At 39.7% G+C, this 18,029-nt stretch overlaps 1 protein-coding gene across 1 annotated transcript in view; it reads left to right on the top strand.

Annotated features, from left to right (window-relative positions):
* Window positions 1-2,484: 2,484 nt before the first annotated feature.
* Gabrb2 (gamma-aminobutyric acid type A receptor subunit beta2) overlaps window positions 2,485-18,029 on the top strand; it is a 229,793-nt gene continuing 214,248 nt past the window's right edge. The window contains exons 1-4 of the mRNA XM_055610701.1: window positions 2,485-2,544; window positions 3,709-3,934; window positions 4,062-4,153; window positions 5,119-5,186. Of these exons, the coding sequence (XP_055466676.1) occupies window positions 3,858-3,934; window positions 4,062-4,153; window positions 5,119-5,186 (237 nt within the window). The 5' untranslated portion in view covers window positions 2,485-2,544; window positions 3,709-3,857. The remainder of the gene's footprint in view (window positions 2,545-3,708; window positions 3,935-4,061; window positions 4,154-5,118; window positions 5,187-18,029) is intronic.

The following is an 18,029-nucleotide window of genomic DNA, read 5'->3' as shown; positions in this document are numbered from 1 at the left end:
CAAGAGCATGAGGACCATATCTGTTTTAAAGTCACTATTGTCAATGCTTGTCAAATAACATTTGTCCATAATGAGGAATAAATATTACACAAAAGAGTAGTTGATGGCTGTTGCCATATTGTGTTTATATACTAGATACTCAGAGATGATTATAAAACCATGCTTTCTTTTGAGTGCTGACATTTTGCCCAGTGATTTTACATTTTGGATCTTGGACCATGTTCTCCATGAGTCCACACAACTTCAGATTGCATGTGATTTTTTTCCCCCTAGTTTTGTATTTGCCATACCAGCAAATCTTTCTGGGAGTCTGAAGAATACATTTTGTTTTAGGCATGCCCATCTTACATCTTATAACTAGAATAAATGTATTATTAATACTATTCCCTGTAGTCATTGATAAGAGATATCCATGAGAGCTGCCATGTAAAGAGGAAGAAAAATTTTCCTTTCATCTTTTGACATTCTATTTTCTCATCTTCTACAAAGCTCTTTGGATTTTCTTCAAGTGGCTGCTCCTCTATTCTCCTTGGGCAAATTTATAATAATTGCATCCAATTTGTGTTCTTTCCATCTTTAAAGATAAATGTCACTTAACAACATTTTGTGCTTTTTTTTGTCCATTCATTAAAGATTTGCCAATATGCGCTAATCACATGACAAATGCTACTCAAGTGATTACGTCATTCAGCATTCACCCAGTGAAGAAATCAGTACTAACATTTATCTAGACTAGATAAATAAAGGAGACCACAATTTAGAGACATTAATGTCTTGCCAAGTTATTTCTAGGTGTCTGAGACGCTCTGCTCATAGTAGATCTTCAATATGTACTTGTCTGATTACTTATATGGATCACTACCGTTATTTTGATGGATGTCAGGGTATTTTGTGATTTATTTTGTTTACTGAACTTCATTCTTTCAACCAGAACTGAAGAATCTTCCTGAAGGTGACCAACAGACAAGAGGGGTAACTAATAGAAAGATATCTGGGTTTGCAGATATTTTTGGAGAGAAGGGAGTTTTCTAGGACTTCCTCATTAGGTTGCATTGTTGGCTAACTACTTCAGGAATCTTTTGGTTATTGAAACGTATTTTTTTCTCTCCTCATTATATTTAGCTTGAATAGTCTTACTGTAAGAGCAAAGAAGAGCAAGAGAAATCAGCAGTCCTCCTCCTGCTCGACCCTTGTGTGCGTGCGTGTGTGTGTGTGTGTGTGTGTGTGTGTGTATGTGTGTGTGTGTGTGTGTGTGTGTGTGTGCGCGCGCGCGCGCGTGCTCTCTTGCAGAACTCCAGCCTAGCAGACCATCATGCAGTACATCTGCACTGTTTATGGTGCCTTACCTGTCTGTAACCTGAGAAACTTCCCCAGACTATGAAAGCAAACAGCTTTTTCTCTCTGCTTTGTCCTCCATTCTAGGGAAGCTATCAGATTCCCGCTGGCAACCGTCCCTCCTCCACAGTTCCCTTGGAGTCACCTCTCTAAGCTGCCCCAGAACGACTCTCAATGTCCCGGGGCCGGGGCGGGGAAGGGGGGTGGACTGTGTAGTATGTGGGTCAAAAGGGAAGCTGGACCTGGCCCCAGTGGGGACCAACAGATTTCAGCAGGGAGCCTGCAGCGCCACGCTAGCTGCGAACCCAATGCATCCGGGGTCCCTGCTGTCATCAGGAACCCGCTGGACCACCGGCGGTGCAATCTGTGCGCTTTCTCAAACACAGGCTCTCAAACACAGGCGCCGCGGGCGCTTGGAGGTCCCTGCGTGGAAGCAGGGAGCTAGCCAAGGGAGGGCGAGGTCCTGGTCTGAAGAGTTGAGATTGTCTAGTCGAACGGTCAGAAACACTGCTTTAGAAGCACACATTCACTTTTCACCCTACTCCACCTGAATGACCTTGAACATGGTCCTCAGATTCGATGTGCCAGTTTCTACACCCATAAAACGGGGGCACTACGGAGTCAGCTTCTGGTTAATACGGCTTTAAGCATGGCTTTCTGCGCACAGTAGGCGCTCGCGGTAAACGGTGACAAGGCTCGGTACTAGATACAGGTTCAGTCCTGAGGCGCGGGAGTCCAGGGTGAGCTCTCCGCCTTTCTACCTATTCACCCGGGAGGAGTGCCTCCGCTCGGGGAGTTGAAGCGTCTGCTCCGTTCCCTCCCCCTCTCCAAGAGAAGCCAGGGAACACAAATCCCGGGCACCCCCATTTCGGTGCCCTCGGCACCCTCTTTCTCCCGCCCCAAGCCGATGAAATGATTTTTTTTTTCCCATGAACTGAGTTCCAGGTCCCGTGTCCGTGGTGAGCCTGGAGCAGGAGGAGAGGAGGCAGGCTTGGGTCCCCATGGGCTAGGACAGGGACGAGGGGAAGTTGTGGCGTGGAGGTAGGGGGCTCGGTGGCTCCGGAGGTCTCGGGGTCCGCTTCGTTGTGCTTGCCTTCTGTGAACCACTGGGCTTGGACGCAGAAGTCCAGCTTCAGCTGGCCAAAGCGGAGCGGCAGGGGTGCAGCTCTGTTGGGCTGTAGTAGTGGGCGGCCAGCTCGGGTTGGTGAGGTAAGGAGTGGTGGGTGGCCAGGATTGCGGTAGCACGTGTGTGTGTGTGTGTGTGTGTGTGTGTGTGTGTGTGTGTCTGCCATGTGCCCGTGTCCTCGAGGCGTGGGGGTCCGGAGGAGAGCATCCCACCCCGCCATCCGCCCTCGCGTTGGGTGCCTTTTTGGCCCGGCACCTGTGCTTAGACCTCCTGTCACTCTCTGTCCCTCACGCCCCCGTCTCCCTGTCCCTCAGTCACACCTCACCCTGCCCACTTACTAATTTCCCTGTGCAGAGTCAGACCCAAACCGAGAGAAGCCCTTGCCTGACTGCTCCCTTCGCCCCCTCCCCCTCCTGTTATAAATAGCCGGACTAGCGGGTCAGGAACGTCACAGCGCCAGAAACCAGGACCCCGAGGTTTTCTTAGGGCACGGGGCGGGCAAAGGGTGAGCAGCAGGAAGAGAAAGGAATCGCTCGTGAGTAGCGAAGAAAAAGCTTGCCCCTTGACTCGCAGGAAAGGCTAGCATCGTATGAACTCCTGCATCCTTCCCCTTTCTTCTCAACCCCTTTCTTTCATATCAATCCACTCCCAGCCCGCCCCCACCCCCCCCCCCCGCCCCGCTCAAAATCCAGCCTTTGCTCAGCACCCCTCCCATTGGTCTCTTTTCTCCTCCTCGGACACCAGTTCCCACAGTTCTCCTCCCCTCTCCTACCGCGCCCTCCCCCACCCCCACCCCCTCCGCTAGTCCCAGGCAGGGGATTGGTATTCTTAAGGAAATAAAGTTCAACTATTTGCTCCTTTCAACCTGCTTAGCCCCTGAGTGGGATTTCAGGAACCCATCTTTTACCCTTACACCCTACACCCTGTTAAAAAAAAAAAAAAGAAAGAAAAAGAAAAATTAAGGACACACACACAAACACACACACACACACTCCAAACCCCACCACACCGTGAGGTGCAAAACTACCTCCCGGAACAACAGAAACTTACCACACGCTCTGGTTGCTTTTGTCTTAAAGACAACAGGAAAACAACAACAAAAAATAAAAATAAAAAAGAAAAGAAAGATTTTACTCTGGATGCACTTCTGGGGTGACAGTTTAATATTATTCAAACATGTACATATTACACACATGCATGCTTTACTTCCTTTTTCCCCTTTAATTTTTTTTTTTTTTTTAAACAAGGAAATCTCGGTCCCCGGCAGCCGCCGCTGCCCCTTTGATGTTTTGGTACGCCGTGCGCATGCGCTCCACATTAGAATTACTGCGCTGGGCAGACTAAGTTGGATCTCCTCTCTTCAGTGAATCCCTCAATCCCATCAAAAACTAAAGGGATGTGGAGAGTCCGGAAAAGGGGCTACTTTGGGATTTGGTCATTTCCCTTAATAATCGCCGCTGTCTGTGCTCAGAGGTAAGTGTCTTTTTCCTCTCTCACTTGTCAGGGCTCTGTCTGCATACCTCTCTGAGAGCAGTGCTGTTGAAGATGCCGTGCTAGCTTCTTCATTCATTCCTGTTTGTTGTCATTTTCTTTCCTTCAGTGTCAATGACCCTAGTAATATGTCGCTGGTTAAAGAGACGGTGGACAGACTGTTGAAAGGCTATGACATTCGTCTGAGACCAGATTTTGGAGGTAATGGGATCGCCTTGCCAATAAGAAACAGCCCAGCTCCAGCTGAAGCTGTCTTTTGGGCTTTGTGTTCTCTCTCATCCTTCTCCTTAGTTGTGGGTGCATGTGGCGTATGGAGTGTTTGCCTGTTTTACCATGCCCTGAAATGGATCCAAACTTGCCAGTTTGTTACTGTCCAGGACCTGAAAGATTTTTCAAAAAGACCCCCTTAGCGTGTGACCAGACACTGTGATTCTTTCCTTCTCCTTCACTGTGAGGAATCTTTGTCTGAGCTTTCTTGAGATACAAGCCTGTTAAGTTTAGTTAACGGTGTGCCCAGGGCTGTCTTGTAATGTGAGTATTTTTGAGGACATAATGTACGGGCAGTTGGCTGAGAGGTGGCCCCAACTCCCTGTGCCCACCTACTTTGAAAGAGTTCTGGCCATGGTTTAAAGTGGCTCTGGTCAGGATACTATCTAGTCCTCTAAGGGGAATGACACAGGGGTGGGTGGGAGGGGGGAGAAGGGCTTCTGGGAATAGAGAATAAAGATAGCAGAGGGAAAAAGGACAGTCTCTCCCTGCAGCCCCAGATATGCTAGTGTGGTCATTTGATTTTGCTTCAGACTCTTACTGGAAATGGAAGAGTTAAAACCTACACACAGAAGTGGAGGGGGGGGATGAGAAAGAGGGGGTTTCAAGGCAACACACACAAATCCTTAGGGTGAAAACAGTCCTGTGCTGTTGTCAGTTGTATGGACTCACATTCTGAGGCATCGCCATGTGTAGACACAGCTGAGCTGGCCGTTCCATCAGCAGCACAGGTGTACGTATTTCTAGAAGAGCATTCCCCAATTCTGATCACCAAGAAGAAGGAGAGTGATGAGTCTGAGGATTAACTCCAGGGAGTGGGTTTCTTTAGAGTTCCCAGTGACAACTCTTGGTATGACTAAGTTCTGAGAAGTCACGTGGCTGACCTTCTTGGTTTGCAGGTCCCCCTGTGGCCGTAGGAATGAACATTGATATCGCCAGCATTGATATGGTGTCTGAAGTCAATATGGTGAGTATGACTGTTCAGAGCTTTGTCTCTGAAATCCTTCCTTTGGGGGAAGGGGCAGGGGTTGTGTAGCCATTGGGGGTGTGGTGTGTTTGAAAGCACACATAATGTGTGGGGACAGAGGCAAGGTATATTTCCCTGGACTTCGTGGTGTGTGTAGTTACAGAACAAAACTCCTGCTTCTTTGCCCTTTCTCCAATTCGGATCCAATACTGTGTCTTGATATGGAGTAAGCAAAATACATCACACATCCAATTGTAAAAGGCGGCAACACGCTGGAGGCCCCTGCAGAAACTATGGTTCTGGCAGCTTCTTTAGAATCCTCAGTTTGTCAAGTTACAATTCTGGGTTTGGTTATCAGTCATGGAAAAAGGAGGATATGTATGTGACAAAAACATTTGTCAGGTAGTCTACCTTACAAACTAAACTATCACAAAGAGACTAAGTAATTGGTCCTGGGAAATTGATGCCCACTTGTTGCTTCAGGAAATTGCCTCTTTATACTAGATGACACTAGACATCTCCAGCCCCAACTACTCGCCACCTCCTTTAACTCCTTCTGGCATTTCAATGAGATAAAATAAAAGCTGACCACTCTATTTCCCAAAGGCAAACTTAACACCAAGTGTACTTTCTTGCTGCATCTGCAATGTTAATCATCGTGTGTACCAAGCTCATACAATTTATTGACAGCCACACTTAGTTTTTGGACAGAGCACAAGCACCAGGAGAGAGGGGTGTGAGAAGAACCTGTGTTCTCCAACAGGGAAGCACTTTTGGGGGGGTTTGCTTCATGCAAGAGCGCCCCCTGCTGCCCATGTTGGAACACTGCGGACATGCATGACAAGGACAAGTGTCCCAGATTCCCCCACTTGACTCAGGGGTGTTTCTCCAGTGAATCTCTGTCTGTCTGTCTGTCTGCCTCTCTCTCTCTGTCTTTCCTCCTTGTCTTTTGCTTTTAGAAAGTCTATATAAATAGACTTAACCTTAATGTAATATATTCCAGTTTATTTTTCAGATCTGATAGCACACAGCATATTTCAGATTGTTATGACATTCTCCTGCCTTCCTATCTTGATAGTGGACGAATAACTAAGGGCAGAAATGAAGTCTGTAAGCTTTTATACAAACACTTTTAAGCCAGCCATTGGGACATAAAATATAGGACATACTAATTAAGTCAAGAAGTTTGAAGTATTAGGATTTAGCCTGGTTCTCACCTCAATTTAACAGAAGTTCCCACTTTCCCAGAATTCAAAGAGGCAACTTCCATGGCAGTCACAGATGCTGGGCAGTAACGATCTGAAGGCCTCCTATGATTCTGACCATTTTGCAGAAACTTAAGGCGGAAAATCAATTAACTCAGCAATGGTTTCATAACAGAAATCTTATAATCCAATAATTGGGAATATTTTTATTGTATGCCACACAAACACCAAAGAAAGACACTATTGGATGACTCGCAAACACAGAATAGGAGATTCTCCTGTGTTGATAGAGAATGCCTCTTTTAAGAAATTAATTTCTCAAATATGTGAATATTATTCATGTGGGATTTGAGAAGTCTTCCGTCAGTTTACATATTTTGCGAGGAATATAAAAATAGAAAATGTCCTAATTTGGGTACCTCCATAGCCTCAGGTACTTGACTCTAAACTGAACAGCTAATGTTAAAGATGTATAGATATCAAGTAAGGCTTTGTGTTTTCTACATGTGATTGTGTCAGACTCATATCTCATTTATTTATTTTTAAATTTATGCTTATCTTCTCCAAGAAAACTTTTAGTAACCACTTCTTTAAGACATCACAAAATGATATTTCATAAAGAATTTTAAAAATGTACATACAAGATAAAGCAATGCTCACAGAATGATTCCAGCTTACTACAATAGTTTAGGAATGGACTTGGGTGTATTATATCCTTATAGGTGTGGAGTGGTAAAGTTTTTGGGTTTGTTTTTTGATTTTTTTTCCATGAATTTTACTGACGTTTTGACCTACATGCACCATTTTGAAGAGATATCAGAGATGGACACAATGCCAAGACCTGCTAGTCAAAATATAGATCCAGCTGAGGCAGGGTGTCATTACTTTGAGCTATTTACTGTTGCAGAGAAGTCATGGGATGTCGAAAGTGCAAAAATAAATGTCAGCTTGTAAATGGGACAACATTGTAGCATTAATGATTTGAAACAAGTGTGAAAAAATTCCAAGCCAGATTCCTTTCTTAGCTTAATTCTGACACTCATAGATTTGTCCAGTCACACTTTGAGCTGTTGAAAAGTGTACATTTATTTCAGCTACCAGTCCTGCTGACCTAAAAGTTACCCTCCAAATAATATTTTTATAACACATATTGCTATTATCTTGTTTCTAAATATGGTTATTCCCTTGGAAGCAACAGATGAGTTAGACCCCCATTGGCAGCTCAATATAAGACATTTATTGCATATTCTTCAAAGGCCTACCAGGGTTAGGATGTTTAGGTTATATTTAGTGTCAAAGGATGGTTGATTAAATTACTTAATGGAAACCTCTAAGTTGATTAATGTCCACATTTATTCCTCAATATGTTTTGTGCTCTACTGTCTTTAGAACCTGTAACTTTTATTCTGGTGCATCTGCCTTTCATGAATGACATTCCTTAGACCATTTGAACTGAAGGAATAAAGGAATGACATTCCTTAGAGTCCTTTGAACTGAAGGAATAAATGTTTGTGCTGATATTTTGTTTGTTTGTTTGTTTGTTTAAAGATGACACTTATAGAAAGATTCTGAACTGGATCAGGGATGTTAGGCGCCAGTTGCATTTCTCAGTCACAATGAGGTCTTTTTGTTTATTTTGTTTTCAATTAAAAAGGTCTTAATTTCATTAAGAGTCAAAAGAGAGCAACAGTTCTTTTCTACCACCCCAGATAATTAACAGATCTAATAAAATGACATTGGATGCATACAAGTTATTGAGGAGTGAAAACCATGAAAGCATTCATGGTACCTGGGATCCATTTTTAGTGGTCATGCACTTCATTAATTGTCAGTTTCTTCATGCTTGATCTGTAAAGGACATTTTTAATTGACTTCCATCTACAAGTTACATGTGTCTCTGATTATACTTGCTTGTTATGGTAACTGTTGAATTCATAAAAGTTTCAGGAAAACTTTGAAATGAAGAAAAACTTGAAGGAAGGCCAAAGAACTGTGTCAGTCTGAGTTCTCGGGAATATGGTGAGGACGTGGCAGGCTCTTGACATGGGTGGCCATCACCCAGTGAAAGATCTCTGAAAAAAACATGATCTCAGTCAGAATGCTGCTAAGCAGGAAGCTTGGCTCTAGAATGAAATATTTTTAGATGTCTTGGTTAAATTGGCAGGAATCTTTTTGTTAAGATTCTTTGATGAAAAGTGCATTTTACGATTCAAATTTGGCTCTGAGAATTATGGACCAAAATAGCTTTTTCTTCATTTGAGGCAGATTCTTCATTTTGAAATGGCACATTTGCCAACCAACTGAAGCAATATTTCACTTTTCAGGAAAGAGTTCTAGTAAACACATTCACAAAATTACCTTTTTATGGAATGGCAAATGGAGAAAAGTAATGCTTTAAAAATATACAGATGTTTCTTGTATCACCAGCTGCACGGCTTAAAATTCCATTCGAGGAATAGTTATTTAGCAGCTACTATAAGCAAGATATGTGTAAGGCCTGATGGGCAGAGCAACAAAGAATATCACCCAGCCCCTGACCTCATGTAACTTTATATTTGAGTGTGTGTGGTTCTTCAACTCTGTCCCAGGTTCTTACATTTGCTTAGCTGCAGTCTTTTCTTCTCTTTTCTTTGACACCTCTGTCTTTTATTAGATTTTTGTCACTTAATCTCAGTGCTCATTTCGTATTTTGGTATGTCATGTTGGCTTTTTGCCTGCCCACTACTTCCATGTTGACGAATTACACCAAAACAAATAATGTTGTCTGCCAGTATGCAAAGTTTCCAGTATTGAATGAAGAATCTATTTTCATAGCAGAAATTTGCTATTATTGTATACAACCTATAATATAGAGGTGGAGAAGTAGAATGCAGAATCACAGTGCTTAACTTGAAGACATGCACAGTTTAAACCAACAATGTAGAGTGAATCTCAAAGCCAATGTATAAGTACTTTGAAGGATGAAGAAGAGTATTGCTGAAATACAGAATAATGATGTGGTCAAAATGGAGGTTAGAGATCTGTGGATAGGTGTTTCAAGCAGAAAATAAAACTGACATTGTAGAGAAAGTGGCAGAGGGGTAAAAATGGTGTCAGTGATTTGCTAGTAGCTTTAAAAATCTCATGTGATCCTAAGGACAGGGTAAAGAGTTGATGATGTAGCCATAGGCAATGACTAGATTATATAGCATGGTGTGTATGTTTATGTGTGTGTATCTGTCCATTGTCTGTCTGTCACTCTGTCTGCCCACCTTACTCAGGAGCTTGTAACATTTTGAAAGAGAATAAAGAATCATGCAAAAGTCTTCTCAGAATCATATTGTCGGACTCAAACCTCTAGAAGATGGTTCTGAAGTGCAGGAGGTGAACAAAAGTGGAACAAAGTCTACGGTCAGGAGAAGATATGGAAGCTAACTATAGAGGCTAGGAAGCACCAGTGAGTTTAGCTCTGACTGTAATGTAACACCCATACATTTACAGATTGGATTGGTATGGTGTAGATGAATCCCAAGATTTTGATTGTGTCATCTATTGCTCCAGAGAAGAGAAAATGGCAGGAAGGATGAGGATTAGCTGATGGTGGGTTAAGCTTGAGCAAGGCTGAGTTTTTGAGTTTTCCATATGTAGCCTTCAAGTGGGGGTAAACCTACAACAGAGAAGGAAAGATGGCAGATAGATGCAAACACTGTGCCCGGTAAGTGGGGCTTCTTACTGTATGAAGAGAAAACTAAAAAGGAATTGAAAGACAGCTAAAAATGGAGCTCTTAGGAGCACTGTGGTTTAAGTGGCAGAAACTGAAAAGGAGGCGAGAAAAGAGAATGATGGGCAACTAACATGCATCAAAGAATTGGTGGAAGAACCTTTAGCTAATGTCCTCGAAGCTGATGCTCATGAGAGTCTGAGTGAGAAAAAAGTGGTCAATCAGCTTCTTTACATTACCAGAATCACTTTAAAGAAGTAGTGAAACTTGTTTCTCAGTCACAATAACAGGCGCACATTAACAAAGTCCAATGAGAAGTATTTTAGTGATTGAAGGCCAACTACACTTTTGAGGAGAGAAAAACTGCTTTTTTTTATTTTTTTTAAAGGAGCCATATATACTTTAGAGAAGAAATACCCTTCAGGAGTCAGTAGGTAGAAAATTAAAAAAGGGATATAGGATGCAGTGAAAAGCTGAAAATTTTCTTGATTAAAGACTTTCATGTTCTCTGTACCAGAGAAGACATCTTCTAATGAGACCAAATAAGGAGCATGGCTGTTGTGAAATGTGTAGGAAGGTCACTAGACTAATAGAAAAGGTGATGAAGCATGAATGGACACTCGATGGCCAAAGATTGTATCAGTGATAAACAGATTATGCATAGAAACTCTATTCTGTGTTGGCAAATTACTCCCTTTCTCCTTCCCTTCCTCCTCTTCTTCCCCATGTCCTCCCTACTTGTTTCTCTGTTTTCCTTCTTCCTCCTCAATTTCCTCTTAATATTTATCTTCTTCCTTACTAACTTCTTTCCCTTCTTTTCCCCTCCACCTTTTATCTTTCCTCTTTTCATACCTCTTCTTCTTATTCACCCTCTTTTGTATTCTTCTTTCCACCCTGTTTCTCTTCTTTCCTGTTGTCTTTTTTCCCTCCCCTTTGATCTCCTCCTCCACCTCCTCCTTCACCTATGCAGTGTTCAGCAATCATTATAATCATCACTATCTCATTAGTATCATAAAATAATTATAGGCACATGTTATTTCTCATTATCTCATTATCAAACCTTCTATAAAAACTGAGATCATTAAAATCAACTTATTTATGAAGAGAAACCTGAAGTGCAGAGATGAAGAATCATTTCTTCAAGGTCACACAAGCAGCAAATAATCACATTCACATCTCTCAGTCCTAAAATCTCCTTTAGACTGCATTCCTAACATGAGAAAGTTCAATTATTTCTACTAGGATATTTTTTGGTTGTACTGTTTTGATTTTAATTCTGAGGTATGTGTGTGTGTGTGTGTGTGTGTGTGTGTGTGTGTGTGTGTAAGAAAAGAGCAGAAGATTAATGAACCAGTTATTCATGGGATGTTACTGTCATTCCTTGTTCTAGTTTTATCTTTTTTTTAAATTTATTTTTTATTTATTACAATTTATTAACTTTGTATTCCAGCTGTACCCCCTCCCTCAACCCCCCTCCCTCATCCCTTCCCAATCAAGCTCTTTATACTGTCTTTAAAACACCCCAATTTTACACAAGTGATTCCTTCAGTCAGGCACTTTATCCAGATATATTAAATATGACCAAGTGACTGGAGGAAGGTTTGTTTAGGATCTCAAGTATTTGAGGAAACAAAATGTGTGGGTAATTTCTTTCATTGTTAGTGAGCCTCAGTCACTGACATGTTTAGTTTTGTTTCAGTGCTTCAGTGGTATCAGTCAAGTGATCATAAAGGTGATTGATTTACGGTAAATAACTGTCATCAATGTTGCTGGCTTAACTGTTTTAATTATTTTAAGCTGTAGGTAGACACTGGGTGAAAACGCCACACTCTTTCATTTTTGTCACTTATTAGCAAGACACCCTGTTTTCTTGTGTGTTTGTGTGTGTGCTTTTCCCTTTTTCTCACATGATCTAAATACAAGTCAGCACAAGCATGGAGTCTTTAGACTTCTCATGTGTTTTGGAACAGTCATTCTGTTTAATCATTCCACTTTTGAAATCTACTTCTTTTGGCTCTCTCAGAGCACATCCTTTGCTGTTTCTCTTTCTGGGTACACAGCAAGGCTCTGCTTAAATGGGTGGTGAATTAAAGATCTGACTGTGGGCTTACTTTGTAAAGAAGGCAGATGAGGGGGCTTTCTTCAATGTCATAACTTAGAAATGCATCCTATATGTTTCCTTTTACTTCTAATCCGCTACGCAGTTACAGAATTCCTGCAAGAATATAGATTAGAGAGAATGCTTTGGAGGGGGAAGGATTAATTTTTAAGAAGGGCCCTTTCCTATTTTGGATTCATTCAAAGTATCTGAACCTTGGCACTCTGGGAGTTGGGGTCAGATATTACTCTGTCGTAGAGGGCTGCTGTGTGAACCGTAAGGTGTTTAACAGCAGCTCCTGCTTTTATTTATTAGATGCAAGTGACAACCATTAAATTATGACAATTATAAATTTATTTTAGAATCATTGGTGCTAAGAATAGAGTGCTTTTGTCATCAGGCACATAAGGAAAAACATTCATACTAAGCAGTGTTTTTCTGTATTTAATGGTCAATCTCATTTATGTTCAAAAGCCTATTGTGGGTAAATAATTTAAGAATATGAAAAAACATCTGTATTTGTTCATTCTCTAAAACTGTTTTCATTTGGGTTTATTAAATTTTAATTTCTGTCCTTATTCAAATTTTGCTCAGTACTCTTGTTTATTTTATAGTATTATACTGTACATTTTAATTTCATAGGGCATTTTAATGTGCTTTATATACCTTTTAATTTCATAATTTACAATTCTAGTTGTAATAATACACAGCACCATGATCACCAAGGCAAACTTGTGTTTGTCTGCATTCTTTCTATAATTTTGTATAATATGCAAATAGATGAACATACTGATCATTTACTTATTACTTATTACCTGTTATAAATAAGAAATCTGTTGTATCTGTTTTACAGATACACACAATTATAGCAATTGGTTAACTAAAGAATAATGGCACACATAATTTTATGCTTTATTATTAATGACATGCAAAATATGCAAGACAGAGAACTGTATTAAAATATCAATATTAACTTGACTCATCTACACACTATGATATCCTGAGTTTTTTTCTAAAATTACTACATTTTGTATAATGTAAACATGCATTGAAAATAAACATTAAAGAAGAAAACATTAATGTTTATGAGTTTTAAAAGATATAAAACCAACACCATGACTGACATTTCCAGGCATATGTCTTACTTGCTAAATATATACTATATTATATTACTTTATCATATAGTATGTTACTCAGATGGAGAAATGAGTTGTGCCAATCTATATGAATAAATATGGAGAGGTGTTTTACTTTTGGTGGCAGTTTTGTTAACATGCCATAGGCGTTTCTATTGCCAACTCTCATTTCCATGCTCTGTAAGTTGGCATCTAGTGTCCATTTCCCTGCCAAGAGGTCTTCACTATAAAGTTATTCTCAGGCAATTAAAAATGAAATAAATTTCCTCCTAACACAACAGCAACAATTAAGTTAATGACATTTTAAAGGTGGATCGATGTGTATCTTGGAAAGGGTTATGTGAGTGAGCCAGAGAGGAAGACCAGAGGTTGGAGAGCCAGCCCTTGCCGGCACCTCTGATGCTCAGCACAGATCTGACTCTCCCCAGATGTGCAACCGGTGAGGGCTGGATTTGTCAGAGGCCTAGAGGAAAGGCTGTCATTGCCTGCCTTTTGGAAAGGGTGCCTTATTGGTTAGGTTGTAGAGTAGGTCTTAAAGTAGATTTTACGTCAGTTAATTCTTTACAATATAGAATTCCTCCTCCTTATTGCAGAAGTGGAAAGGAAAAGCGAGATAGAGACACTGTTTCAGATGACGAGATAGAACTGAGAAGATGCAATGCACAGTGAGAGACTAAGATTTAATTTGAACGATGACCCTTGAGTTTTTCCATGTTAGCACTCATGTCTTCTGTGTCAGAATTATGAGTAAATATGAGACAGAACTGAGTAAGTCTGAGAACGCTCAGGGAGCACAGATTGCAGATATTTTCGGGGAATGTCATCCTTCTAGAAATGCTGCTTTTTCGTGAAATTAGAAGTGAATTTGATAATTTCATCATCAAAAGAAAGGGGAAACAATTGGCTAGTCTCTTATTGTGATGAAGGCTTTGGCAGCAAGGTATACTGCTCATGCTAGAAGGCCTGATTTCAATTCGCATTACGGATATCAGGTAGCTCCCCATTGCCTATAACTCCAACCACAGAGGATCCAATGTCGCCGGCCTCATACTTGCACTCATGTATACATACCCACACATGCCACATATGTGCACATAATTGAAAAGAAAGTACTTTTGAAATGTAAAGCCTGGCTTGTTAAGCACCTTAAAGCTCAGTAATTCGGCACCCAATTTGTTCAAGATTATTAATCAAAAATATTTTTAATTGTCTGTCTGTAGGTTTTTATATCACATTGCGTTACTCAGCTCTGCATTGCTATGGTAGAACACCTGAATGAATCAACATAGTTCGATTTTGCCCATGGTTTCAGATGATTTAGTCCATCTTGGGCCTTGACGTCTGGAGTCTGTAGTGGGCCAGCATCCCTTGACTAGAGAAGAGAGCAGTAGAGGCCTGTTGATCTCATGGCAGCTTAGCAGGCCCCAATCTCCCTGTTGGGTGTTCAGTTCACACCTCTAATGACTAATCATTTTCCCTCTAGACCCCACCTCTTAAAGGCTTCACCGCCTCCAGTTACCACCTGTCACTACACACTGAAACTCCAATGTGTAAACCTCTGTAGACATTTCAAATCCAAACTATGATGATATTTTAATTAAATGAATACTCTACAAAATTCAGTTTTAACACGAGTATTTTCTATAAAACTTTAGATGCAACTATTTCTATTTCTATATAAATTCTATTATTTTTAGTCTCCTGTTTGATTTAAGTACTTCAGGTACATGAAACTGATTCATGAATGTCTATCTCACAATTATTAGTATATATATGTTCATGGTGATTTTATGTCTATTGTAAATATATTTGTAAATATTTTGTATAGCTTTTATTATTATTTAACAGTATTATGGAACATTGTCATATGTTTATATGTATAGTTTACATGTTGATATATAGTAAATTACATCACTTTAAATCGTCTAATTAACAGATTTTTATATTTTGACTCATCACTTCATTTTGGTAGAAATAATTGGCTAATTACTATAGCTTTTCATCTTTTATATAAACAAAAACTTTAAAACTCCATTTTACAAAGCCAGTTTCATGTTTATGTATTTCCTGTGAAAACTACTCCTAATATTTATTTTATGAAAGTGTCACAATTTTATAAGTAGGCTCCTGGTTTCATAAGGAGCTCATGAGTCTACACATATAGATGAGCAATGACATCTATGTAAACATATTTGTGTTATATATATATGTGTGTGTGGATATTCTAATACGTATGAGAATTAAATAAGGTGAGAAAAGTATAGTATATATTCGTTCATAATTTAGTCACTAAAATCATAATTCACAAATTTGAATATCTCTACACCTATCATTTTTTTTGGGCTAATGTTTCAGGAATTTTGCTGTGTGCTTAGTTTGTATAGAAAATTGTTTATTTCAATATAGAAAATTGTGCTAAATTAGACAGCACAACTAACCTAATAATGGAAAGAAATAACTGCTCATTTTATAGCTGCATGGACTAAATTTTGAGTAATTAACTTATCCATAGTCACGTGATGATGACACCACTGCTAAGGTTTTAAACCACAGGCTGCTGACTGTAGCACTATATATATACATATATATATATATATATATATATATATATGTCAATATATGTATGCAATAATATGTTATGAAACATAATCAAGTGTGATATTTAAAGAGGATTTATTTTTTAAAAAGGTGGGTATAATATTTTTACACTACTAAATTTTTTATACTGGTTTAGAATATTTGTTTCAATTTTCATGAAAATAGGATTCTTGTTAACCATCATGTAGAATTCAAGATCACTTTTTTCCTGCACATTCTTTTGCTATTTGATGCTTTCCATGAATATATCTACAGTTCTTTTACCTTGCAACTTTTAATGTCAGAAACAGAAAAAGAAATTTTTTTCAGTGTTGCTCACCTTTCTTAGAAAGCAGAGTTGATTTGAAACACAGTTTTACTTATTCCTGTTTCTTGAGACTGTGGCAAATTAGATTGACAATGAACTCTACAATTGAGCAATGAGCCATTCAGCCAATCACACACACACACACACACACACACACACACACACACACACACACCACAACCTTTAAACATTGACTTTTTTATGAGCATGCTGAGCTTTTAATAATTGCAGACTTTTCTCCATGTTATTTATCTTCTCCTCTTCTGTTCATTTGCTCACAGTGTAGTGAATCAAAGTTAGGACCTCATGCTTTCTAGGTAGGCATGGTCTATCACTGAAATGGATCTCCAGAATGAACTCTTTTCAGCATTGATTAATCATGAATGAAAGAAACACCATAAGCAAAAAGTCCAGCACGACAAAGAGTTTTAAGTATGAGTGAACAGCCATGGATTAGTAGGGCTTAAATCCTCATCACCATTTCTGTGTTTGTTCTCCAATTTTTATTCACTTGCTTTTTTTATGCTGTTGTATTTTAGAGATGATCCAGAGAGGGGAGTTGGGTGATTGACAGGGTGATAAACATGGCAGGCTTTTGCCCATGAGTCTAAAGCATGTCTTCATGACCTACGGCAAAGCAGGCTCATATTTTACACTACAGCTGACTCTTGCTTGTGTAAAATGTATGAATTATGCAATGAGGAATATGTTTCAGATTGTCCATAACCCAGAAATGGCTTTCAGTTTGACTCTTTTTTCTATCGTCCTTTCTCTCTCTCTCTCTCTCTCTTTTTCCTCTGCCCAACTAAACATCAGCTCTTGTATGTAAACCATATTTTCTATCAACCACTACAAGTCCAGATTTTGCCCTTTTGAATTTACACGATATAGAATAAAATGTATCAATGTATACATATATATATATTCTTTCTTATTTGAAGCAGTGGTACTTTAGTTATTTATTTTAATTAATTTTTTTATTTTTTCATATATTAATTACAGTTTATTCATTTTGTATACCAGCTGTAGCCCCCTCCTTCATTCCCTCCCCATCCTACCCTCCCTCCCTCATCTCCTTTTATGTCCCTCTTTATGTCCACTGATAGGGGATGTCCTCCTCCCCTTCCATCTGACCCTAGCTCATCAGGACTGGCTGCATAGTCCTCCTCTGTGGCCTGGCAAGGCTAATCCCCCCTCAGGGGGAGGTTTATTTATTTTTTTAAGCCTTTTAACTTGAAAGGAAATGAAAAGTTTACTTGGGAAATGAATTATAATTGCTTTTGGTTTTTCTGTTTGTTTGTTTGTTTGTTTGGTTGGTTGGTTAGTTGGTTGGTTGTTTGGTTTTGTTTATTTTTGAGACAGGTGTTTCCTCTGTATAACAGCCCTGGCTGTCCTGGAACTTCTTTGTAGGGCACGCTGGCCTCAAACCCACAGAGATCCGCCTACCCCTGCCTCCCAAGTGATAGGATTAGAGGCACGTGCCGCCACACCCAGAAAATTATAATTTTTGACACTTAACCGAAACATGATTATGAGCAATTTTCCAACTCATTTCATTGAGAAATCTTTATGAAATGGTACAATTTAAAAATAGTTTCTTATTTTCAAGAAAGTGTGAAACGAATTCTACAGTCACATTTTATGGATGTGGACTGGGGGCTTAGTGGATGAAGCTAGGGCCTAGTTAGAACCAGAACAGTACAGTTATTTTTACGATGCTCCAGAATATGCAGAGTTGAAGCTCGAATTCACTCAAAAGATTTTTTAAGTTATTAGAAACAATATTAATTATTATTATG

Source organism: Psammomys obesus, unplaced genomic scaffold (assembly GCF_907164565.1).
Source record: "Psammomys obesus unplaced genomic scaffold, mPsaObe1.curated_primary_1811, whole genome shotgun sequence".
Classification (NCBI taxonomy): Eukaryota; Metazoa; Chordata; class Mammalia; order Rodentia; family Muridae; genus Psammomys; species Psammomys obesus.
Note: the sequence above shows the minus strand (reverse complement) of the source record. Positions and strands in the feature narration are given on the sequence as shown.